Consider the following 27,276-nt stretch of genomic DNA (forward strand, 5'->3'; position numbering starts at 1 on the left):
TCAGACATCGGGGGACCAGAACCCCTGTCATCGCAATCTTTTCCCTTACATTTCCTACCTGCTACCGCACGGTCGGGTTTTATACGGCGTTTCTGTCGGCCATGTGGAATGGCGCCCCTGCAGATGAAGGTGTGTGTGTGGGGGGGGGGGGGGGGGGGTACAGGGATAGCTTCCTGATCCTCAAAACTATGGTCATGTAATGTAGTTGCAGTCACTAAAGCGGAAGCATTCTGTGGAATTTCCAATGCAATAGATAATACTTGGTCGCTAATTTTAATCTCTTCGGGAGTTGCTGTAGTCGGAAATGCAGGAAACCGCCGGCGGCTGAAGAAGAAGGAGCAGGAAGACTGTATCGGAGGACACAAAGACGAAGGGGGAGGGAGGGGGGAACTCCGCTCCCTCTCCACACACAGGCAGCTCAGGAGTCACTTCGCAAGCAGGAGGGTTGCTAAGATAACTTCTTCGCCACTCACAATATCACGGACGGGAGGTATTGTATCATGAGCAGGGGCCACAATCAACGCGAAGGAGGCTGGCGCAGAAGGCACAGCCAATTCCTCGCTATCACCATCCTGACTCCGATGTCACTTGTTTGTCGCCATTATAAGTTCTATTCTCGGGCCAATTGGATTCCGAACCTGTCGTGGAGGTAAAGGCGGAAATTCGTTGACACGATTGTCAGAACTGACTGTCTGTTCTTTATAATCCGAAGCATAAGTGGGTCCAACGTAGGGAGTGGAAGGAACAAGATCACCAACGCTGCAATAAAGACGACTTTAATACAAAAATCCTCCGTGGACGATTAGACCGAAAGCGTCCACTTTCATTTCATAGGAAGAAGGTTCCCTCTTCACCAGTATACATGACACGGACACGGTGACCAAACACATGCAAATGTGATGGAATATTGCGTTTGACATGCATTTCCACGGAACGAATTCCACTACAACACTGTAATCTGTGTTAAGTAGACCAGCGTTCACGACGGACGTTTTTCACGTTAGCTTAACCTGTCAATATGTCCTTTAGAAATTGTCATCAACTTCCGGCGGGCGGTTGAAGACACGAACATTGATATATTCGATTTCAGCGTCTGCGAGTGACACAATACTAACGGAATTATCGCGATGCTTGAAGGGATTTGAGAATTATGTCGCGACAATAATCTTTCAACGTGAAGGAGATCCATAAATTTCAAGTAAAACATGTACTCGTCTGCATCAAAGTAAGCGGTGTGGACCTGATCAGAGTTCACATTAATTGTATCGACAAGGCAATCGTGGATTTCTAGAGACCCAGACTGCACGTGTAGCTCCGTTTTATTGAAAGTAAAACCCACAGTCCCTTTTCGTGGAATATACGTGAAACCATGGTAGCCATAGCGGAGGGGCCGACGCCGTCGCAAGTCGACGAATATAAACAGTAAGGCGGAGCGGAGGCGGTACGACACACTCGGCAGACAGAACAACACTGGTTGAGCACTTGCCCCCGAAAGGCAAAGGGCCCGAGTTAGAGTCTCGGTCCAGCACACAGTTTTAATCTGCCAGGAAGTTTCAGAACAACACTGACGAGGAAAAATCCACACAAGCGACGCTATGGCAAGTAAAATAAAGAACCTTCCCGCTCGGTGCTCGAAGAGGGACTAGCATCTGAGCTACCCAAGCGCGAATCACGAACCCACCTCAGAGCCTCAGTTGCAGCAGTACCTCGTCTCTCCTTTCTACCAGAGTGCTAGTTCTGCCAGGGCTGCAGGAGAGCTTCTGTGAAGTTTGGAAAGTAGGAGACGACGTACTGTCGGAATTAAAGCTGTATGAATCGGTCGCAAGTCGTGCTAGTGTAGCTCGTTCGTAGAGCACTTCCCCGCAAAAGAAAAAGGTCCTCAGTTCTAGTTCGGCACACAGTTTTAATCTGCCAGGACGTTTCGTATCAGCGCACACCTCGCTGCAGGATGAAAATTTCATTCTGGAAACGTCCACCGGCTGTGGCTAAGCCATGTCTCCGCGACGTCCTTTCTTCCAGGAGTGCTGGTTCCACAAGGTCTGCAGGAGAGCTGCTGTGAAGTTCGGAAGATAGGAGATATACTGACGGGATTATAGCTGTGAGGACGGGTCGTGGATTGTGCCTGGGTAGATAGTTGCTAGAGAGCTTTCCTACGAAATGCGAAGTTCCCGAGTTCGAGTCTCGGTCCGGCACACAGTTCTAATCTACCAGGAGGTTTTAAATCGGCACACACAGTCCGCTGCAGAGCGAAAATTCCATTCCGAAAACGGTGCTGTCCGAAACCAGTGCGGAGGCGAGGGTGTTGTAGACGACACGGATGAACGACAGTTGCGGAAATGTGTGCGGGCTAACAGACGTGGAGCTGTTGAGCAAATGAACCAAGGGAGCACCAACAATGTATCCTCAAGGACCGTTCAGCAGAAACTGGCTGCGCCCGGTTCATGCACCCATCCTAACTGCTGTTCGTCAGCGCCGAAGGCTGAAATTTGCATACCATTACCATAACTGGATGTCCGTCCACAGAGTGGCGATATGTGACCGTGGGTTAATGGCAGTACTCATATTCATTTTCTTATTTCTTCATTTCTTAGTTTGTTTTCTTTTCTGGAGCCTTTTATTGATCTAATAAACTATACTTCTGCTCCCTACGTCACCTTGAGCATTCCATGACTTTATAAAGTATCGTTCGGGTTTCCCTTCTCGTTCTAGCCTTTTGATATTAGTCTTGGCGCACCATTCATTTTCTTATTTACGTCCTTCTCCGAAAGTTGTGTCATATCCGTGACACTGCAAAAGGAACATTTGTTCTATTACTATGTTACTGATGATTATGTTAGTTCTTATGCGATATTTTCCTAAAAAGGCCACAATTTCTGTTTCTCTAATTGTTGCCGATATCTACAGGTTATATTTTTATTGTTCAGGCTAATTTGTTTGATTTATGTGTTGTTTTGATAATTTCATTTCACTGTTCCGTATGATTGTCTACTCCTATAACTTGAGCTACTCCTTCCTTCATCCATTCGCTAACCAGGTTTTCCAGCCTTTGAGTTGGATTTTTATTTACTGTTATGTAATCTAAAATTATTCTCATTTATTGTTCAGTCTGAGTTGCACTTTTTTATTGAAATGACAAGTTTCGATAACTCTTAATATTCTTCAGGTTTAAACCAAAATACAACTAAGTACCGACCAATACTTTAAAATAAGTAGAAAAATTAAATGTACATACGTGTAGAATTCACGTAAGTAGTTGAGTCAGCAACTCGTCTTGTCTATTCAGTTACATGTTTTCCGAGTACAATGTTTTGCAAGTGCAGTCAATGTTTCAAATAGATATCTGGTGGAGGAAGGGGACAAGGGAGGGAGAAAGGGGAAGAAAGAATGGGAAAGGAAGAGGAAAATGGACTGCGAAAGATGAATGGTTGCAGGGAGGAGAAATGGTGGTGGGAATATCATGAGTTTAAAAAGAGGGGTTTTACTACAGTTATAGAAAATATAACCACGTAAAAATTCTCGTTAAAATATTAATAGCGTAAAAGAATGGGCTTGTAAAATGTAAAGGGAAGAAAATAGTAAAATTATGAAATGGAGCTAGGGGGACTAAGTGTGGGGAAAGAAAGCAAGAGGAGGGGAGGGGGTGCCGGGCCCGCTATGAGTTTAACGAGAGGGGGTCTTACACTTAAATTGTAAAAAGTCAATTATGAAAAAACTCTTTGGTTAAAATACTAAAAGTGTAGACCAATGGATGCATAAAACAGTAAAATGGGGAAACTATAAAGGTGGAAATAGCGTAGATATAACTGAATTACTGTTTTAAAAGTTTTAAAAGTATGTAACTTTAAAAGTATAGGCCGAGCACGATGGAGGTATAAACAGTAAAAGACACAAAGATCGCAAAATTACATACGTGAATCGTGTAGAGGACCTAGAACTGTATTAAGTGTCACTAACAATTAAAAATTTATATCACTGGAAGTGTAAAACTGTAAGAAATATAAAACAATAATTACAGAATGAAACTATATGTAGCAAATAACGTTACAGAAATCAGGCTGTGGCAGTAGTGGGTAACTGCATTTTCTTCTGCTTGATGGCGTTGTACGGCACGCAGTCTTGCAGAGTGTAAGGAAGCCAGTCTGCACGTAGGCGTACTGCTAGGGCGATGTGTGAGCCGTTGTCTCTTCTCGGAGAGTGGGACTGTCGATCGTGCGCTCCGGCGAGGTGAACGATTGAAAGAGGGCTTCAAAGTTTTTTAAAGATTCTCTGTAAATAAAATTGTTTTGCTGATTTAAGGTGTTGCCAGGTATAGCGTCCCCAGTGCCATATTACGAAAAGACAATATTTATAAAGAAGACATTCATAATTTGTAAGAGATTTTTTTTTTTCATGTAGCCGTAAAATAATAATTTCTCTGTGTAGGTTTAGATTGCAAAGAAATAATTTATGACAGAATGATCTAAAGAGAAGCCCAGTTACACTCTTTTGTTAATTTTTTAGTCGACCTTACTTCTTCGCTTGTCTTGAATGTGTCTAGAGGGACATCTTGTGTGTGCTGACGAATGTAAGCATATTTGTATGAATTAAGCATATAATATACTGATTTAATATTATGTTGCACTTTTAATTTGTAAGAGGTGATCCCGATTTCATGTCCGCCTTCCTTGAATTAACCTGCATTCAAGTAATTTACAGCTCAACAATCGCAGCGGCCGATGCAGCCATCGACGCCATTACGTGGCGATATTAACTTATGAAAAATTAGCGGAAGCGGAAAGCTCGCCCGCTATTAGCATAATATTAATTTTTCTCCACAGCCGCACGAAGTTGCAGAAATACTTAGGTTTAAGATTCTTATTTTCAGTAGCATAGCCGAGACCCAGAGCCAGGACTCTGACTACAATACAATGGTTAACGGAGGTAAGAAAAATACTCTCGCGCGTGTGTGGGCCGCAATTGTAATTAATAACTAAAGATCTTTTGCTTTATCGTCAACTGACTAGCCGAGGAATAATTTTTCATAAGTTAATATCGCCACGTAATGGCGTCGTTGGCTGCATCGGCCGCTGCCATTGTTGAGCTGTAAATTACTTGAATGCAGGTTAATTCAAGGAAGGCGGACATGAAATCGGGATCACCTCTTACAAATTAAAAGTTCACAATAATATTAAAACAGTATATTATATACTTAACTCATACAAATATGCTTACATTTGTCAGCACTCGCAAGATGTCCCTCTATCCACATTCAAGACAAAAGAGGAAGTGAAGTCGACTAAAAAATTAACAAAAGAGTGTAACTGGGCGTCTCTTTAGATCATTCTGTCATAAATTATTTCTTTGCAATCTAAACCTACACAGAGAAATTATTATTTTAAGGCTACATGAGAAAAAAAAAATCTCTTACAAATTATGAATGTCTTCTTTATAAATATTGTCTTTTCGTAATATGGCACTGGGGACGCTATACAGGCTCCTGCAGACGGTGTGTAAAAATGTCTGTTTCTTCCAACATTGTCAGGAAGTGTCACTTAGGATCACAGTGCATCACTTCCAAATAGGTATCAGTAATTCCAACAGCGTGCTTAGATGTCTGAAGATGTTCACCAAACGCTGTATTATTATTATTTTGAACCGAAGCGTGCTCTTTGAAGTGTATTTCCAATGTTCTGCCTCGTTGACCTACGTCACTTTTGGAAAATATGTAATCAATAAGAGATCTGCGGCATTATGCAGACCACGTACCGCTGTTTCTTTTTAAGCAATGAGCTGGTAAGATGTCTTTTGGAATATCGTCAGACAGAACACATCTGAAACAGTTCTTGAGTTTCTTCAGAGTTTTCACATAAGCCTCTGAATAAATGGCTGACCATTTGGCAACACATCCACAAGAATGACGCCTTTGCTGTCCGAAAAGACTTTTCAGTTAGCAGTCGGCGTTGCGGTGGTCTCCAATCCGAAGACTGGTTCAAAGCAGCTCTCCAACGCGACTCTATCCTGCGCAGTCTTCTTCATCTATGAATAACAGCTCCATCCTTTTGAACATTCTCAGTGCATTCATCTGTTGATCCTCATCTACAATTTTTACCCCTTAAAGTTTCCTGCAGCATCAAACAGGTGAACCCTTGATGTCTCAGAATGTGTCCTATCAATCGATCCCTTCTTTTGTTTAAATTGTGCCACAAATTTATTTTCTTTCCAAATCTATTAGTAAAGTTGTGTCACACATTCCTTTTTTTTTCCAAATCAGTTCAATACCTTCTCAGTAGTTACGGAATCTACCACTTTAATCTTCAGCATTCTTCCATAACATGACCTCTCAAAAGCCTCTATTCTCTTCTTCTCTGCACTGTTTATCGTCCGCGTTTGATTTCCATACATGCTTCCACTCCAGACAAGTACCTCCATTTCATTTGCAGTGGCCGGACATTTTGGCCGAGCGGTTCTAGGCGCTTCAGTCCGGAACCGCGCTGCTGCTGCGATCGCAGGTTAGAATTCTCCCTTGGGCTTGGGTGTGTGTGATGTCGTTAGGGTAGTTAGGTTTTAGTAGTTCTGAGTCTAGGGGACTGATAACCTCAGAAGTTAAGTCCCATAGTGCTTCTCCATCGTTGCCGATTAACTGGTGATGGGTTCCTTATCAATTGTTGCATTTTGGTCTCCTGCAAAGATGGCACGGTCACATTGTTTTTTTTTTTTTTTATTCACACATTCTTGAGATTCTCTGAAGTACAGATTTGCTTCTTATTTCTTTCTTTCCTCTAGTTCCTATTGCTGTTAGATGTCAGCTCTTCACATTTCAGTCACACTGTGATGTTCCTTCCTTTTACTAGTGGATAGAAACTAATAAATGGCCGATAAATAAAGAACTTTTATCCCTTGAGCTATATGTATAGCCTTACGATCATAAAAACATTTACATCTACATGCATATCTCCATGTAACGCTTAAGTGACTGTCAGAGGTTTCTTCGAACCACGTTCACACTATTTCTCTCGTTCCAATCTCTAGCGGCATCTGGGAAAACTGAACACTTCAATCTCTCTGTAAAAGTTCTGAGTTTTCTTGTTCTATTACGGAGATCAAGCATCCCTGTGTAGGTTCACATTCAGAGGAGAAAGCTATGATTGAAATTTCGTGTCCGCAGCTCGTGGTCGTGCGGTAGCGTTCTCGCTTCCCGCTCCTGGGTTCCCAGGTTCGATTTCCGGCGGGGTCAAGGATTTTCTCTGCCTCGTGATGACTGGGTGTTGTGTGATGTCCTTAGGTTAGTTAGGTTTAAGTAGTTCTAAGTTCTAGGGGACTGATGACCATAGATGTTAAGTCCCATAGTGCTCAGAGCCATTTTTTTGAAATTTCGTGAAGAATCTCGCAGGAACGAAGAATGCCTTTGTTTTAAGGATTGTCATACCCAACTAGCTTTTCATATCCGTGGCACTCTCTCCCCTATTTTGCGATGATACAAAACGAGCAGCCCTTCTAGGGACTTTTCCGATGCCCACCGTCAATCTTGTCTGGCAAAGATACCATACGCCACACCAATAATCTAGCAGAGGACGAACAAGCGTGGTGTAGTCAGCCTCTTCAGTAGAGCCTGTCACGTGAACTAGCCCTTCCTGTTATTAGCCTTGGTAGCTGCGCATTTTCGGTAAATCATCAACTGAAAATGCTGATGTAGAAACTATCCTTAAAGTGACTCGTCAAAACCTTCTTCTTAGGTTCTAAATTGGAAGGTTACCAATCTTTAATCGTACTTCCATCATCCTACCTGTGGTGACAAGGTTTCTTAGAAAGGTTACACACAGGTAGTTGGCATGGAGATACGCGAACCAAAATAGTTCTTATTTAATCAAAAAGTAAAATCTTCGGAGTACAAAAGAAGTGTACTAAAGCTACTTCACACGCAATTAAGTATCAAAAGTCACAGAACTGTTATTAATCACAAACATTGTTGAAATGATACAAGGCATATTTTGATTGTCTAATTCTCATCGTTGTAAACCAAATTCTCTCAGCCGTGTTTGCAACAGATACAACTCAAAAGATTCCAGAGGCTGGTAAGAGAACGGACTAGCTATACCAGCCGAAGGCTATGAGCGAAATTAGCAGAATGCCAGAAAACTGAGCCAGCTTGGGCCTTACAAAGACTCCCTCCAGGATTTTGCTGAGTCTTTTTAATTTATGAGTTTTCAAATTCCACAGGTCAAAAAGTTCTTTTATTGGTCATCGATTTTGTCATTATATCTTGTTTCTATATTATTTGTTATAATCAGTATTTATTAACGTGTACAATACTAATTATTCCTACACAATGAGCTTCCTGGGTTTATAACCATGAGATCTATCTTGTGTATTAAAATTCAGCTACTGAAAATTCAGCATTTTTTTAAATTAAGGACTTTTGCTAGTTAATACGGGTGCCAACAGATTCAGAAAAATTAGACGAAGTGCGTCAACAAATCCCGGAAATTTACAGAAATTGACCTATAATCACCACTGAAAGTTTGACTAAGTGAAATATATAATTAACGATTAACGATGTATTGTAAACTAGTTATGTTTATGTTAATGGAAGCACTGTACCGAAAAGAGGAAAAGTAGCTCTTTTCTTTAGAAGAGGTATTTCCTTCTGAATTTACCTATTATCTCATGAGGTTTTCCCTGTGGCTAGATGTAAGAGAGTAACTTTTGATTGCCATCATTTCTGACGAAGCTAATTAGAGAATTAAAACCAGGCAACAAACTGAATGATCTGAATAATACAGTTTTGTGGGGGAAATTTGCTTCTACGATTTTGATATGATACATACTATGTGCTAAATGTTTGAAATTTAACATTGGAATTTCAAAAAAGAAAGTTAGCGAAAATAGGAATGCGCACAAAGTAGAACGGAGGGGGTCAACCTGGTGTGTCAGAACCTACTGCATCATCTAGGTGTTCTGGAAATAAAACGACACTAGTTTGCCTTCCCCACAACATTAGCTCTGTGATAGTTTCAAGTTTAGCTTGTTCGTAGCTATAATTCCTGTGTTATTCATTTGAATTGACAGCGTTTAAATTCGTGTGATTTACAGTATAGCCGAAATTTGATACATTTTATTTCGTACTCGTGTGGGTGATCTCACACTTTTCCCCACTCACAGACAATAGCCACTTTTCGCACTGTACAGATACCAAGTCTAAGTCAATTTATAGTTGCTGTTGACCATGTGACGACTTCATTAAATGGTAAATGACAGCATCATGTGGAAACTATCTAAGAGAACTGCACAGATTGTCTCCTAAATCGTTTATATAGATTAGGAACAGCAGAAGCCTGCAACAATTCCTTGGTGAACACCGGGTACAACTTCTGTTTTAGTTGACGATTTTCCATCAGTTACTACGTGCTGTGACCTTTATGGCAGGAAATCACGAATCCATTAGTAAAACTGAAGCGATACTCCATCGGCACGCAGTTTGATTAGAAATCCCTTGAGAGAAACGATCGCAAAAGCCTTCTGAAAATCTAGAAATATGGAATAATTTGAGATCCTTTCCCGATAGGGTTCATAGCTTCTTTAGAATAAAGAGATACTTGGATTTCACAGGAACGATACTTCCCGAATCCGTGCTGTGTCAATAGGCCGTTACCTTCGACCTAATTCATACACGTCCTATAATCCTACTGCAAAACGATATCTGTGATATGTGTCTGTAATCCATCAGATTAATGTTGTTTGCTTTCTTGCGTATTTGTTTGACTTATGCAGCTTTCAAGCCTTTTGGTACGGATTATGTACGATTGATACGTCTGGGGCTTGATAGTCCTTCAGCCGTGTTCTGTAAGCGTTTATCTGAAGGTTGTCTTTAATTATTCTTGAGTAATTTCTTGGGCCTTCAACCGACAAGATACTTCAAGTTTTCTTAAGATGTTTTTCTGTTGTACTCTGTCAAGGCTTAAGGTCTCTCTTTTATTATGTAAAAAAACTTTATTTGATTGGACTTTCAACCGAAGAATTAACTTGAATTTTCTTTAATATGGCATGTAGCCGGAATTTGTAAATGCTTGGCATTTAAATAATTTCCTTACCTGATTCGAAATATTATTTCGGCCTTTAGCCGAGAAGATATTGTAATTTTACTTAAGCAAGGCCTTCAGCCGGCACTCTAAATCCTGGTGTCTTAAAAGCAATCACTTAAACTTATTCTGGAGAAGTTACTTGGGCCCTCAACCGTGAATTGATCTTTGCTGTTTTAAAGAGAAAACTGTGCGTTGGTTTGAGGAATAAAGTTGTGTGTGTTCTTGTATAAGTAATAGTAATTGTCCTTGACCCCTTTCCACAACCTGATCCGCTCTGCCCTGCGAAACCAGATTTCAATGAGGATAACATCAGCTTAAGCGTAGTCATTCTTCCTTCGCATCATGTGCAGCTGCAACAAGTTTGAGGGGGAAGTAGCACTGTAAATATTCTGTTCCACACAACGTAATAGATGGATTCTGAAATACAGATGTAGATTTAGACAACGAACGTGTCGTCAGAAATTACCACAGCCTCCTTCTTCTTCTACCAATCGATGTATAGGCCTTATAGTCTGTTCCGACCTCACAATATCTTCCTCTGCCTTCCTATTCTGGTTCTCCCAAAATAATTGTATTCCATCGCTCGTCGAGGTATTCTCTGAGGCGACATACGTAGTAAATTCAACTAAATACCTAGGAGTCACAATTACGAACAACTTATACTGGGAGGAACACATAGAACATGTTGTGGGGAAGGCTAACCAAAGACTGCGTTTTATTGGAGGGGCACTTAGAAAATGTAAGAAGTCTACTAAGGAGACTGCCTACACTACGCTTGTCCGTCCTCTTATAGAATACTGCTGCGCGGTGTGGGATCCTTACCAGATAGAACTGACGGAGTACATCGAAAAACCTCAAATAAGGACAGCACGTTTTTTACTACCGCCAAATATGGGAGAGAGTGTCAGTGAAATGATACAGGATTTGGGCTGGACATCATTAAAAGAAAGGCGTTTCTCGTTGCGACGGAAACTTCTCACGAATTTCCCTTCACCAACTCTCTCCTCCGAGTGCGAAAATATTTTACTGACACCGACCTACATAGGGAAAAACGATCACCACGATAAAATAAGGGAAATCAGAGCTCGTACGGAAAGATATAGGGGTTCGTTCTTTCTGCGCACTATACGAGATTGGAATAATAGAGAATTGTGAAGGTGGTTCGATGAACCCTCTGTCAGGCACTTAAATGTGATATTCAGTGTATCCATGTAGATTTAGATGTAGATGTACATTCACTTTCCAGTCCTACTTATTTTTTCAGTTCTTCGCTATACCCTCAGTCTTGTTGGAATACATTTTCAAAAAAATGGTTCAAATGACTCTGAGCACTATGGGACTTAACAGCGGAGGTCATCAGCCCCCTAGAACTTAGAACTACTTAAACCTAACTAACCTAAGGACATCACACACAACCATGCCTAGAACCGCTCGGCCACTCTGGCTGGCAATACATTTTCAGCTAATGGTTGTTACCTCGGTTGTTTCCTTTTTTCCCCATTTTTTGTCTTACGTTGCGCGCCCTTTCACTGATCTAAGGAGCTTCACTTCTAATGTTTCATGTTGCCTGACGTCTTTTGATCTTAAGGTCCAAGTTCCTGATCCATGTAATACTGTGAGAATTCCCATGACTTTACAGAAATTCATTTGGACTTCTCGTTTTATTCTTTAGTGTTCTCCGTTTCTTGCCACATACATATATTAATAAGAATTAATTTAATTATTTATGTTATCCTCTTCTTCACAAGTTTCTGACATCCCGAATACTTGAAATGAGACACTTGTTCTACTCGTATGTTGCTGATGATTGGCTTAGTCCTTATGGGGTATTTTCCTAAAATTTCTATTGTTTTTATTTTTGATACCTTTACGCTATAATTCAGACTTACATTGCTTCATTTGTGTATCGCTGTTTGTAATTTCTCTTCACTATCCTCTATGATTACCTCGAAATCGTAAGAAGCTTCGTATTTAGAAATTTTCCTGGTGAAGTTCTTACGTCTTGACGTATTCTGTCCATCATCCATTCCATAACCAATTTCTATTGATCTATTTTGGATGCGGAATAGTGGGCGGTCAGATACTTATCAAAGAAAAATGGCTGCTTTTAAAACACCAGGATTTAGAGTGACGGTTGAAGGCCTTACTTAAGTAAAATTACAATATCTTCTCGGCCAAAGGCCCCAGTATTATTTCAGATTAGCTAAGGAAATTCTTTAAAAACCAAGCATTTACAAATTCCCGCTAAAGGCCATATTAAGGAAAATTCAAGTTAATTCTTAGGCTGAAAGCCCAACAAAAAATTTTCTTTACATAATAAAAGAGAGACCTTAAAGATAAGCCTTTACACGGTACAACAGAAAAACTGAAGACTCTTTGATGAAACAGCCTTCAGTTTTCATAAGTTATTACTTTATTTATACGGCCAGATTCACCACCTCGTTAATGACTTCCTCGGGCTCTTATGCACTCCTTGTATAGAGACTCAGATGCATCGATGCATGCATAATCAGGCCTGGATTCCGTGAATTTTTTATGGTGTGTGTACTTCGAAGACTTGACAAATAGTTCGTGCGGTACCCACAGAACGCGAGTCATACTTGCACCTATCCAGTCTTTTAGGTTTCATTTCTGATTTACCACGTTCCGTGAACAGTTACTCCACAAAAACATATCCGTCTGGCAATCTCTGTCTGTATCATTCCTGCGTCCGCCATAGAGTTTCGTTCCCGAACGATGTGGCCTAGCAGTTAGCCATTATCCGTGTGTGGGAATACCAAGGTTGAAAATACTAGCTGGTCATGAAAATGCAGATTTTGTGTAGTTTTCTTAAATCAGATGAGACAAATATGTGGATGATTCACTAGGGAAGGATAGGGATGATTTCCTTCACCTGCCTCACCCAATTGGAGCTTCGGCCTTACGGAACCCGCCGTTGGCGTGACGTTACATTCTTGCTTCCTTCGCAGCTTAGCCGCTAGATGATGCCTCTATGGAAAAACTTCTTGTCTTCAACAGATTCGCGTTAACAGTTGTTGTCCGCCTTTATAAATCGAAGATGTCTACAATTAACAGCTTGTATAATCGGACTGCACAGCTTCTTGTCTTCTTTAAGTTTTGCTGTAGTAACTACAGATATTATCATCTTATTTATATCCAAAGTTGTTGCTATCCAGCTGTATTATGAAGTTTAATCTAAAACGCTTGTTGATGTATAACATACTTGCCTCTGTGTATATGATCTTAATCAGCCTTCCGCTCAGCCTACATACTATTATCGCACACATAACAGGTACACCACCATTGGTGTGTTCTAAGTACGTGTAAACCTTCGTTACTGTCGTCGGAAGTAGCGTTTAGGGGGCTTCCGTTCCTAGCCGATTCTGGAATACAAGTTTATTACGTTTCTCAACAACAGTATTCACTTTTAATGTACTGCAGTCTTTTCCGAAAGTACAACATTACTCTGTAGAGGTAAAGATTTTTCCAAATGTAAAAACATGTTCGAAGGTACCTAGGAAAGAATAATCTATTGAAATTTAAAAGCTTTGCTATCACGACAATTTTGTCAGTACTATATGTAGTCGTTTAGTTCTTACATTATTTTTAAATCAATCTTGTTACATTGCCTGTGAACATTTAGTTGATGAATTTTTAATCTTGTTTCAGACTATGTGGATTTCATTGCGTTGAAGATCCTGAGTACTCGATCCAGAGAAAGAAAACGATGATCCATGTTTTCCTAAACTGCAACTGTGAAGCTCCTGTTCGTCATTAAGAGATTTCAGCACACGAATCTGGAAGCCTTTCAAGCATTTCTTATTTTTACCTGGAGTGCTGCATGAGTTGTGCTACATGTGCTGCAATGGCGTTGAGGTGCAGCTGATCACTGCTACATAAATATGTTACTTTTGTAGCATATATAACAGAGGTATTATTTTTAACGTTATGCTATAGAAACAATGAGCACAATTTTACGTGTTTGGTGCATGTTATCTGTAGAATTAGTCAGATCTTCAGTATGTTCTGGAAGGAAATCCGTCGTATTTGCAGTTTTTACAGGGCACATCGAGCCGGTATGTGCAAATAAAGTTCTACGATTGGAAGGAAACATGGTAGATGAAGAGGGTCAGAGAGCTGCTATGGATACAGGAAGTACGACAGGTGATGGCGACAGAACTGTCGACGATAGGGAATGTACGTCATGCCTCAACGCCGAGAGACCGAGCGAGCACTTGAGTCCCTTGTTGGTAGGCAACCCACATTCCCTTTCTGCTGCCACTCTAGCCAAGTGCAATTTTGCGGCTACGAAGTACAAAGGTAACTGTCTGCTTATATCTTTTTGATTGAGTTTCAGGAATAATCTGCTAGGACAATAGAATTTTGTTTAAATGAAATGTGGGAGCTGGGGAAACGGGAGAAGAATAAACTGCAAGTATCTGGGAGAACTTGATAAATTGGTTCACTAAAAACCACATGGTATCCAAAAACGATCGTTATTATGAAGCAGTGTTACTCTGGCCTACTGCTGCTGGTCGGAACCATGATTTATGGTACACCTTTGTTATCTGGCACATTTGTTGGTGATGTTTAAAGAAGGGTCAAATTACCGGAATTCTAAGTGGTCGGTCTTTAAACGGCTCTGAAACAGTATAATAGTCAGATGTCCTACAAAAGCCTGTTGAAATTTGTACAGGATCAGCGAATCTTTGGGTTTGCACTAGATGAATTATGATATCATTGCATACGCCTCACACCATTTATGTCTACTTTGTGGTAGCTGTTCTTCTCGTATCGGCAGCTATTTGGTTCGTGATATCACACGTTCTTCCAATTTTTATTGACATTCGTGTGGCAACACTTTGTCCCTCTCACGGCTCTTCGAGAGCCGCAGCGTACAACAGTACTTATGTGAAGCTACTATATTCACATTTATGAGTGGGATTCTAATACCCTTCTGGTCACCGAATGTAGATTTTTCTTTCGTTTCTACAAATCTCTTGGTTTGCTTTTATGCACTACCATTATCTAATCTGATGCTGCACCACTTCATCTTTAATGGCGTCGACATAGACAAGAGATCAGTTCCGTAATTCCATGTAATGCCTTACGTGTGGTCCTGCAAAATTGTCGAGGCATATAAATACAGTGTAGTACTCATACTTTTACCACAAAAGCACTATGCTGGTTGCTGTAACTCACTGTCCATAGAAAAAAAAAAGTAATAAGGCATGGAACACATCCAGTGTTGCAAAAATCCCTTTTTTTTAGAAGGCGTATGTGAATGCGTTATCCCTCACCAACACATAAATTTTGCAAAAGTTGAATTCACTTAAGTACAATGTGAGAGCTGGTTCGCTTGAGATAGTGGTTGTTCGATCCCCTTTGGAACTTTTTGCCTCTGTTACGATAAGTTTGAGCCATTACTACACGATGATTCCTTGGCAAAGTGAAGTATGAACGACACCGTACCCGAGACTTCAATGCATATTGATATATCCCGAGTGACTGATTCCAAAGCTAATGGGGCACAGAAATCTATGTAGAGATTTTTAGAGGCAGCGATCATTCGAGGACACAAGGAGAAATATTTGCCTGATGAACTGCCACCAAATAATGCAGCGAAATATTATATAATTTCAACTGTAATTAATGGATATTCAGAGGTCTCTACACCCATCGCCGAAGAGTACAATAATCCACTTGAAGTGATAGGGACAAGTGAAATTATTAAATATGGGAAGATTTTCAAGAGGGGAGGTATTAGGATTTCTAGTTCTGCTTCTGTTATAAGAACTTGAGAGATAATACCAACTAACTGCAAGTTGCAGGGTTTGGACAGACAACAATCAAAAATGACGGGCCCTACTGAGTCCAGTGCACGTAATGACCAGAACCGAAGTGCTTTTGCTCCCTGTGCCATCCTCAGCCACCACAGAATGCTAACTGATTTGCGCAATATTTCACGCCTTCTCGACCACATACTCTATTCCCTTTAAAACCCTTGTATCCACTTCGAATAGAACTCACGACAAAACTGTCTCACCTACGTCACTAGAGTTATCTTGAATTTAATGATTTGAAAATATTCCTGTAATTTTTTTTCGTTCTAATAGATGTCATGTAATAGTTATTAATTCTGAATCCATACACCCCATTAATTGATGACCCTTCATTCGAAAAAAAATGATTTTATCGAAGAGTCCTAAAATGTCATTAACAATTGTCAAGCACTTTTTAAAACTGAACTTTTGATTTCCATAAATTAATTCACAAATTCCCAGATTCTACATAATAGTCATCTCTAACGTCCAACTGTATTAGACAAACAAATCAAGTTCTGTGTTGCACGACCCCCCTTCTATTCTTTGGGACCGTAATCATTCACGTGACTGAGTCAGACGGGTCGTCTGTGGCCTGTACCACTAGCTCCAGGAACACACACAAACTATATAGGAACCAAGTTATTCTCTTCAATATGTCACATTTTACGACATTTGCTGCTGTAATATTTGGGAAAACGCTTATGTGTCCAGAGTTTAAAATAACTAATCTACTGTTTAGTAATTTCCCAGTTTGGAATGAAAATTGTGCTAAATCTGAATCAAATGATGATTTATCCGAGAAATAGCGTACGACGTGTGTAGGAGGTCCGCTACTCATCGTATGGCTGCATTTGCCTAGAAACTACCGCGTTAGACTTCACATCAGCCACTGACGCTTTATGACTTAGGATAATACATACCATTCTTATATGGTGTAGAAAAGCACACCGCTTTCTTGAAGTATCCCTTGTTATTTCAAGTTATAAACTATCCATATTAACGAAGAATGATTGTAATATTACAGTGGGCGTATTTTCTCACTAGTAGATTGTTGATTAGCTTTAGATACAATACGTTTCAGAAAGATACGGGTATCTCCAATAGTCTTCGTCCTTAATGTTCTGTTCCTGTTGACTATACTTATCCATTTTCTCATATATTCGTGTCAAACATTTCAAATATTTCTGCAGTTCTTTTGCGTTCTACACAATGCACTGTTCATATTTAAGTAAAAAGTTCTAGAGTCTTCCGTCTTTGTTGTTGAGATAATTTTCTGTGTGTTCTACCGTGCAGAGTAGCTATATCTGTGACATTACAGAACATCCGTCAAATTCTTAGTAAATCTAGATGACGTAGAAATTGTTAATGTCTGATGGGTGTTCAAAAGAAAAAGTACGAAACAGTAATGTGGGTATAAATTGAACTCTTTATTGAAAAGTAGTCACCCGAGGCCTCAGCACAAATATCCCGCTGTTTCATGAGCCGAAGGATCCCTTGTTCCCAGAATTCCTTTGACTGTGACATGAGTCAGCCCTCCATTGTCTGCCTCGTCTCGCTGTCCAAACGTTTCCCTTTGAGATTCTTTTAGCGGACCAAAAACGGGGAAGTCGCTGGGTTACATGTCTGGACTGTAGGGTCGATACTCAAGCTGCTACCACTTAAATTTGGCCATCGTACAATTTGGCCATCGTACTTTGGGAGAGGTGTGGAGGTACGTTATCGTAGAGCAGAGTCACTCTTTCCGTGAGCAGCTCAGGCCGTTTGATGTTCATGGACTTAAGTAGACTGCGGAGTGTCTCACAGGACACGTCGTTGTTAATGGTTTTTACGTGCCCGAGGAATTAGATGAGTATCACGCCTCGATCGTCAAAAACTACGGTGAGCATCACCGTGCCTACAGCAGACACAGCTTTGATTTTTTTAGGGGGGAGTGGCGACGCTACATTTGAATCCGTAGATGTATCAGTACGTTATCCCAAAGCGGCATAGGCAAATGTCAACGAGTTTGGCTGCTACGACGTTACGTACCTTTTGATTTGAACACTCCTTATTATACAAACTACAGTGATATTCATTATTAAAACAAATATTTATTCATTAAAGTTTTTTTTATCTAATCAAAATTGTGTTTTTATAAATATTCTTTTGAAGGTCAGTTGCTGCGACTGCTTCTGGGAGTATCTCTTGTCGGTATTGCATTGTCCATATGGTTCCTTGATCCTGTGGAGCTTCTTATCAGAAAGGTACTATCACATATTAAAGAAAATGATATTCTAGGGGTATCTACATTCCATTAAATGGCAGATTTTAGTTTATCCGTTTACTTGTCTATTTTTTACGTCATCATCATTGTCATGATGATGATCATCATCATCACCACCATCTGACGTTTTGAGTATCCTACATCGTGGTAAATCGAAACATAACAATAAAAGAGGTGAGTTGTAATTAAGAAAATATGTATTCATCTGGCTGCGATTTGCATTGTCAAATGGTTCAAATGGCTCTGAGGACTATGGGACTTAACTTCTGAACTCATCAGTCCCCTAGAACTTAGAACTACTTAAACCTAACTAACCTAAGGTCATCACACACATCCATGCCGGAGGCAGGATTCGAACCTGCGACCGTAGCGGTCGCTCGGTTCCAGACTGTAGCGCCTAGAACGCCACGGCCACCCCGGCCGGCGATTTGCATTGTCCATTTTATTATCTCAAGGGGGAGGAGTAGGGAAGGACAACGTGCGCAGTGGGAGGGGAAGACAAAGTGCTTATCTATTTTCTCTTTATTTCTTCTGCTACTTGTGCAGTATCGTGCGAACCTATTTATTATCTCTCTTATTAGGCCCAAATATCTTTTACCGAAATACGCAACATATAACTACTAAGAGTTTTCGCTAAAATCATTTAGTGATGACTCACGCCCTTTTTGTAATTTATTTCGGAAACATTTGTGAAATTTAAAGAGTTTTTGTAATTCTGGATAATTTAGTAGCCTAAAGGGAGGCAGCTCGTGCATAGGAGGAGATTAAACAGAAGATTGTGTATGAACAGAAGAGCTATTTATTTCCATCAACATATATTGGCCACTTCAGAAAACATTCTGCAAAGCCACTTCAGAAAACATTCTGCAAAGAAAGCATTAATTAACATACTTGGAGGTAGTGAATAGCGTTCTTTCATGTATGTTTCAGCGGAAACACCGCACAGGAGGGTTGGGGTACAGACTCAGGGAGTCTCTAGGAACTGAAAAATTTTGCATGGTAATTCGATTAATAATACACCCAGGAAATCCTACTGAAATTTGTACCCATAGAAACCACTGAAAGAAAGCAAGAAAGCCAAAAGGGAGGGGGTCAGGGTGTCACAGAATGATACATAACTACAGAGTCTGCCAGAAATGTTATGTTAAATTCAATGAATCCTAACTCATGAAAATTTCTCCATGTATATAGGAGTTCATTTTACTCGTAATTACTTGCACTGCTGAATGCTTTTCTCCCCCATTAACATAACTTTTATTTGGCTGCGCATGGTTACCCACGTTGACTAAGGGATGGTCAAATGGCAAAAATGAATTAAGTTCCGAAAATAGCTCGAGAGCAGAATGGTTCATCTAATCACAATCCTCTGTATCTCTAAATGGACCCAATCTCGTTGGATCTTGTACGAATTTGACTACACGTATCAGCATCATCAGGAAAGGGTCGGTCCAGTCCTCCAGAGAAATCACTACGAAACCGCGAGAAGGCTAAAAACACATGCAAACGTAGTAGGAAAATCGCTGAAGATTGATTTAATGAACACTTCGGGTGTCCCATGACTTTACGATATACGATTTCTAGCATGAGGTGCTACCACTCACGGGTCACGAAAGACATTGGAACCAGAAAATTAAAACAGAAGCCATTATTCCACTGTTTTTATACTTCCGGAAATGATGTGCATTCATTAGAAAGTTGAGAGGAAATAGTTAAAGGGTGGACAATATATTTACTGAAGAACGTGGCCATATCTTGTTCAAAGACAAAACACAGTTACAAATTCGTGCATTACACCTAAATTTTACAGACGTATTTTCGAAACTTGAACCAAATTATTCCTTACCACATAACAGAAAAAAAACCAACTTATTCCCTACTCGGATCTGCCAGTTAAGCCTCAAAAGGAACACACGAAATTCTCTCCAACTATGTTCCGAGAACAAGCGTAGTTTTAAAGCAACAGCAGAGCCGAGAGTGACTCAAAAGCCAGCCAACAGCGTCTTGACGGGCAGGGCTGACGGTATACTCGCACACTTTAAACTCCGACCAGACAGCCAGATTCGCTACTGTATGCCTGTGGTAGGGAGGAGTTGGTACTACTCCTAACGTGGAATTCATCTCCCTGACTACCACCAGCAGGGAACGTTGTCTGCGAGACTTTACATGTGGAACAGAGAGACATAATTTATATGACACAAAATGGGTTGCTAAGGACCTATTCCAAGAAAAGCGGTGTGAGAGAAAATATTGAAAACAACGGTATGAAGAAAGAGGGCGTGCTGAAAAGTAAGAACTCCTAACTTTTACGTGGAAACGCTTACTTCTCCTTAAGCAAAAGAAACGTTACTAACTTCTACCTCTTTACACTTCATGACTACGTATTTATTTCTCATCGGAGTCACCGTGACGACGAACACATTTCTCCGAACGTGAGATCACTTCTCATACCATGAATGTCGGACCTCTGACTTTGTTGACGGAGCCACGACCTCACTTCTGCTTGCTCCTCTCCATCGCTGTCAAAGTGAAATCCTCGAAGGTGTTACTTCAGTTTTGGAAAGAGAAGGGAACTGGATGGGCCCAAGTCGGGACTGTATTGAGGATGAGCGATGACAGAGAAGACAGGGCGTCCGATTGTAACAGATGTCGCAGAGCTCGTGTGTTGTCTAGCATCATCATGATGGTCCTCGATGTGTCAACGAAATCTTCGAATTATAAAATCTATTATAGCACGCTGTTTCTCACACGGTAACGTAATTCCGCTACACATCATCATGTTGCACACTTACAATTCCAACTCTGGCTTCAAATATGTAGTCATGAAGAGTAAAGATGTAGAATGTTAATAACGTTTGTTATATTTAAAAAGGTTTACGAGTTTTCGTATAAAAACTTCGGAGGCTTTACGTTTCAGCACACTCTCGTATAAACATAATGGGTGAGACCGCAGAACACAGCTGAGATGACAGGTTAGACAGTAGCTAAGTTTAAGCTTTAATATAGAATTCAAGTTTCCCTATACTAGAGAAACTACCATGAGCAAAGTCACAGAGAGGCTCCTACCCCAACGTTTCCCAGTATTGAACCCAGGACGTTGCATTAAACATTGCTTCCGGTTAATGCCGCGATGGTTCCTATTGTAGCACAACATATACTATCTGTCCGGTCTTTGACAAACCAGATCTGTATGTAAATACCTGTGTACGTGAAGTCAGCTTAATCTTTAAAGCCCTAATGTGTTCAATGTCTACAAAAGTCTACAAAGATATAAGCACTAAACAATTGACACATGTAAGAAATATATCTTTAAAATTACTGAAATAACTATGGCTTGCGAAGTCTGTCTGTTCATTTAACATAGATTCTGGTTTTTTGATTTTGTGGACGTATATCTCCAGTTGTTCTAACAGACTTAGGGTCTTACCATTGGCTTCGTTATGTAGTTCTTTAGAGACTGTTGATGACATGTTTCGTTTCCAACATATATTGTGCAATGACTGATTTTTCAAAATTTTTGAGCCTACAAGCATTTACATGTTCTTGAAAACGGGTCTTGAAGTTTCGGCCTGTTTTCCCACAAGATCCGAAATGCATCGCGTAGTTAATAAAAAACGAAATGTTGCGACTGAAGGCGTTGTTTACTTCATACCTCCAACCAATATTTTTCCCAGAACATCGGTCTACTGTCTTTTTCCCAGTACTGGAAAATTATTGTAGGCTATAAAAGCCAGATACTAGCTGTAACTATTCAATTTCTTCGTTTGTCTTACTGATATCGAACATTAGCGTGCGGACGTGTTTTTTTTAACATGTACACTGACGGAAAGAATCGCTACGCTTAGAAGAGCTGCACAACGTAGTTGGTAGGCGTCTATTCAAATTTCCCACCAGTCGCGTAAGAGTTGCGCTAGTAGAGCGACTTTGAGGACGGGAATCAGATTTGCTTTAAATACACCTTGTAATGGTCGTGAGCGTTAGGCTGGACTTGATGAGTTGATGTTAGTCAAGAATGCCCTTTAAGAAGGCAAGGACGCCATTATGAACACCTCACAGGTGGTGTAATGAGGCTGTGCAAAAGCTGGATGCTCCTTCTACGACAATGAAGAAACATTTGGTACGACTGTATCAACCGTACGTGTTTACTGGCAGCGGTGGTCACGAGAACGTACTGTTGCAAGGAGACCGGGCTCCAGGCTTTAACGTATGGCGCTGGCGCATCGTACTGCATCTGCAGCAACAATCTGAGCAGCTGTTGGTACCACAGTGACACAACGAACTGATACAAATCGGTTACTTCAAGGACAGCTCCGTGACAGACACCCTGTCGCATGCATTATACTGACCCCAAGACACCATCATTTGCGACTTCACTGGTGTGAAGCCAGAGCTCACTGCAAGGCAGGGCAGTGTCTCGGTGCCAGTGATGGCCATGTGTTGGTTAGAAGGTGGCCATTTGAGGGCTTGCAACCGAACTGTTTGCTTGATAGATGCGCTGGACCTACACCTGGAGTTGTGAATACGTGTGCGATTTCATATGACAGCAGGAGCATTCTCTTGGTTATCCGCACTCTTTGACTGGAAATGTGAACTTCAGTCTGATGAACTGGCCTATTGTGCTACCATTCATGAACAGCACTGCAGAGCGTGTTATCGAACAGGATAACGCTAGCCACCACGCCGCTGTTGTAACCTTTGGCGTACTCCATCACATGTTCGGTCACCAATCCAGCACATATTGGATATTATCGGACAACGATTCCAGCGTATCCACAAACAGTATTAACAGTCCCAGTATCGGCCGACTATGTGCAACAGGCATGGAACTCCGTCCCGCAAACAGACATCCGACACCTGTACAACACAATGCATTCGCTTTTGCATGCTTGCATTCAACGTTCTGGCGGTTACAACAGTTACTAATGTAAGAGCAATTCAGATTTGCAATGGCTTTTCTCTCGCTTGGATTAACCAGAGATCTTGCAATGTTAATCAGTTAAGTGTGTTACCTAGATTATTGTATTTCATTAGCCTGCATTAACTATTTTTTAATGTACGGATTTTTTCCGTCAGTGTATCTCTTCTACACAACGTTACACCGGTCCACAAAATTTAAAATAATCCTTTTTCTACATGCTATCCCATTTCTTCACAGGGTCAGCACGTTACTCTGGATTTTGTAATGTTGTTGGCAGAGGGTGGCCGGACGCCCTTCTGGTCACCAATTCTAACTCCAGAGACGGAACATCTGTCCTCCGTCCGTCTGTGTCTAGTGTGTGAAAATGGGAAAATATTTCCCAAACCGAGGCAGGACGTGAGTACCAGGTCGGCATTCACCAAACCGCTTAGAAACCACATACAAGGTGGATGACACGCCACATACGTCAGGAAATATGACGTCATAAGCGTGTAATATATGCGACAAATGGTTCAAAAGGCTCTGAGCACTATGTGACTTAGAATCTGAGGTCATTAGTCTGCTAGAACTTAGAACTACTTAAAACTAACTAATCAAAGGACATCAGACACATCGATGCCCGAGGCAGGATTTGAACCTGCGACCGTAGCGGTCGCGTGGTTCCAGACTGAATCGCCTAGAACCGCTCGGCTACTGCGGGCGGTTAATATATGCGACATGTGGGTACGCCGGCAAAGGCGCTGGTATAAAGGTCACTCTAATCCCCTGGAGCGAGTTCGACGAAATTTGATAAGAATATTAGTAAACCAAAAGCATGCTGGAGTAGATTGGGCCAGCAACTTCTATGAATTAGTAGAACGAAAATCCAGTCCCCGTTACAAATCTTTACTTTTTGTTCATTCAGTAACTAATTTCGGGCAGAGACTCATTTTCAAAGCATCCTACAGGGCAGGAAACGAATCTACACTAATATATAATAGAGTAATTACTAAATTCTTAGGCATATGTTAAAGATACAGAACATATCGTTTCAAACTCATATCATATAGTCCAAAATGGCATTTCGGAGGATGCCAAAAATGTGCAATGAACATTTGCAGTGCATACAGATAACTGGCAGATTACTCCTACCTCGGTCATAAGAAAACATCGGGAAGAGGGCGCCGTATCAGGATGTAGGAAATATTTTTTATTTATTAAAATATTCTCCACGCATCAAGAATACAACAATTCACACAATAACGACACAAGTCAACTTTAAAATTAATAATTTTTTAAAACTTTTTATCAAAAACAAATACTTAAAATCACTGACCAGTAATACACAGCAGCGCCACATACGGCATGTATTACAAAACTATAGGTCATGGTGGCATGTAAAAATCATTAAATTTGAAACTGTACAAGTCAACAATAAACCCATATACTTTTTAAATCCTGTACCAGAAACAAACTATTATAACTACTGAACAGTAAAACACAGCAGTATCACCTACGGCACACATTACGAAGTTGTATGCCATGTTGGCACGTAAAAATCATTAAATGTGGATATCCACATTGGTATTAAAAGAAAACAAAACCAAAGGAGATTAAAAATCTTCATCATTTCCGACCATTTACAAGCACAAAAACTTTACCACATCAAACTTTACAAATTACGTGAAGGTAAAACAACTTTTTCATAATATGTCCCGCCTAAAAGCAAGCATTAAATAACAAAGTTGTCCTTTTACAAAGCACCAACAACGTCCTTGCCATGCTGTGGATGATATAGCATAACCATACTCATGGGCGTATAGGGCGGGAGTGTGGTTGTAGGGGGAGTGGTGAGGGGAGAGGTGGGGGAGGATGGAGGGCAGAGAAACGGGGAACGGGATTAGCATGAAGATGAAGGAGCCAAAAACGAGGAGGTCAAGTGCACAACACGGCAAGAATGTAAAAATAAATATCAGCAGTAATAACAGAAAATTACTGAACATTAGACTAGAAATGACTATTCATCATTTCTTCACAGCCAAATAATAAGAACCACCATGTTCATCAGAGAAACCGTGTGTTACTCAGGAGTAATCTTACAGTTAAATATGGCAACAAAAAGAAACACAAACAATTTTTAAAAATAATTTGGTGGTGAAGACCATGTAATCCACCAGTAAACCTAAATTCAATATCTCTCGCATACATCATACCACATAAGCAACGTAAAGACACAACAAACACAGAAACCTTATTATCTTTTCAACAGCAGCCTATAGGCACCACAAACGATAATGCATTATTCGGTCAGAAGTTGTTCTCTTCAGTGCATGAGCAGTGGAACGTAACAACGATGAAAGAACCGAACCACTTACTGTAAAATATGCAAGGTGTTTTCATGAAATGAGAAACGTGAAAGGGGACAATGGGCGGCGACAAGCAGGAGTTGCAGGCGGCAGGCACATAAAGTAAAAAAGCTGGAAATTAGAATCAGTACATACGAAACCGTGGCTACGAGAATTTTAGAAAATGAGCGGTGGGGGGGTGGGGGAGGTGGAAATGGGGGAAGGAAATAGTGTGGAGGAATAGGCGGCGGTGGGCGACGAGGCCACGGTACTCACGAGTTCGTGGTCCAGGCAGTCGCGGTAGTAACACAGGGGGTTGGTGGCAGGGGGAATTATTACATACATCATTATTATACATCATTTTGGAACAGAGCAAAAAACCAACAAAGCCAAAAATCGATTTGTTCGTTCATTACTTTATGTGGTTCCATTTAATTTTATTGTTGACTAGTACTGTTATGGTATCAATTGTTGTATTCTTGATGGTTAGAGAACATTTTAGTAAATAAAAATGTTTCCTGCAGCCTAATAGAGTCCCACCTTTCCGTGGTTTCCTTACGACAGCGCTCACCGGTCTTCTGACTGGTTTGATGCGGCCCGCCACAAATTTCTCTCTTGTGTTAACCACCTCATCTCAGAGTATTACTTGCAACCTACGTCCTCAATTATTAGCTGGATGTATTGCAGTTCTTGTCTTCCTCTACAGTTCTTGCCTCTACAGCTTTCTCTAGTACCATGGAAGTCATACACGTATGCCTTAACAGATGTCCTACCATCTTGTCCCATCTACTTGTCAGTACTATCCACATATTCCTTTCCTCACCGATTCTGCGCGAAACATTCTCATTCATTACCTCATCAGTCCACCTAATTTTCATCATTCGCTCGTAGCATCATATATCAAATGCTTCGATTCTCTTCTATTCCAGTTTTCCCACAGTCTTTGTTTCACTATCATACAATGCTGTACTCCAGACCTACATTCTTAGAAACTTCTTCCTCAAATTAATGCTTATCTCTGACATTAGTAGACTACTCTTGGACAAATGTCCTTTTTGCCATTGCTAGTGTACTTGTGATGTCCTCCTTACTCCGTACGTCATTGGTTATTTTACTGGCTAGGAAGCAGAATTCTTTATCTACTTCGTGACTATCAAGCCTCACGTAAGGTTCCTCGCTGTTCTTATTTCTGCTACTTCCCATTACTTTCGTCCGCAGCTCGTGGTCGTGCGGTAGCGTCCTCGCTTCCCGCGCCCGGGTTCCCGGGTTCGATTCCCGGCGGGGTCAGGGATTTTCTCTGCCTCGTGATGACTGGATGTTGTGTGATGTCCTTAGGTTAGTTAGGTTTACGTAGTTCTAAGTTCTAGGGTACTGATGACCATAGATGTTAAGTCCCATAGGGCTCAGAGCCATTTGAACCATTTTTGAACGGGCGGTCCGAGGCCCCCCAGGCTTTCCAAGGCTATGACCATTTTTGAACCCATTACTTTCGTCTTTCTTCGATTTACTCTCAAACTCTATTTGTTACTCCTTAGACTGTTCATTTCGTTCATCAGATCATGTAATTCTTCTTCACATTCACTCACTTTAGCATTGTCATGACCTAATAGTATCATTGATATCCTATCACTTTCAATCTTAATTCCGCTCCACAACCTTTCTTTAATATCTGTCATTACTTCTTCGACATTCAGATTGAACAGCAGGAGCAAAGGACTACATCCTTGTCTTACACACGTTTTAATCCGAGCGCTTCGTTCTTGGTTGTCCACTCTTTATTATTCCCTCTTGGCTCTTGTACGTGTTGTATATTATAATTCTCCCCCTACAGCTTATTCCTAATTTTCTCAGAATGCGGAACACCTTCCACAATTTTACAGTGTAGAACGCT

The 27,276-nt window shown here is 40.8% G+C and overlaps 1 protein-coding gene across 1 annotated transcript in view; it reads left to right on the forward strand.

The window, feature by feature from the left end:
• Nucleotides 1–27,276, forward strand: part of LOC124544989 (scavenger receptor class B member 1-like) — a 236,959-nt gene that overhangs the window by 137,754 nt on the left and 71,929 nt on the right. Inside the window, exons 2-4 of the mRNA XM_047123745.1 lie at nt 13,728–13,989; nt 14,112–14,378; nt 18,035–18,126. Of these exons, the coding sequence (XP_046979701.1) occupies nt 14,171–14,378; nt 18,035–18,126 (300 nt within the window). The 5' untranslated portion in view covers nt 13,728–13,989; nt 14,112–14,170. The remainder of the gene's footprint in view (nt 1–13,727; nt 13,990–14,111; nt 14,379–18,034; nt 18,127–27,276) is intronic.

The sequence above is a fragment of the Schistocerca americana genome, chromosome 8 (assembly GCF_021461395.2).
Source record: "Schistocerca americana isolate TAMUIC-IGC-003095 chromosome 8, iqSchAmer2.1, whole genome shotgun sequence".
In the NCBI taxonomy this organism is placed as follows: domain Eukaryota; kingdom Metazoa; phylum Arthropoda; class Insecta; order Orthoptera; family Acrididae; genus Schistocerca; species Schistocerca americana.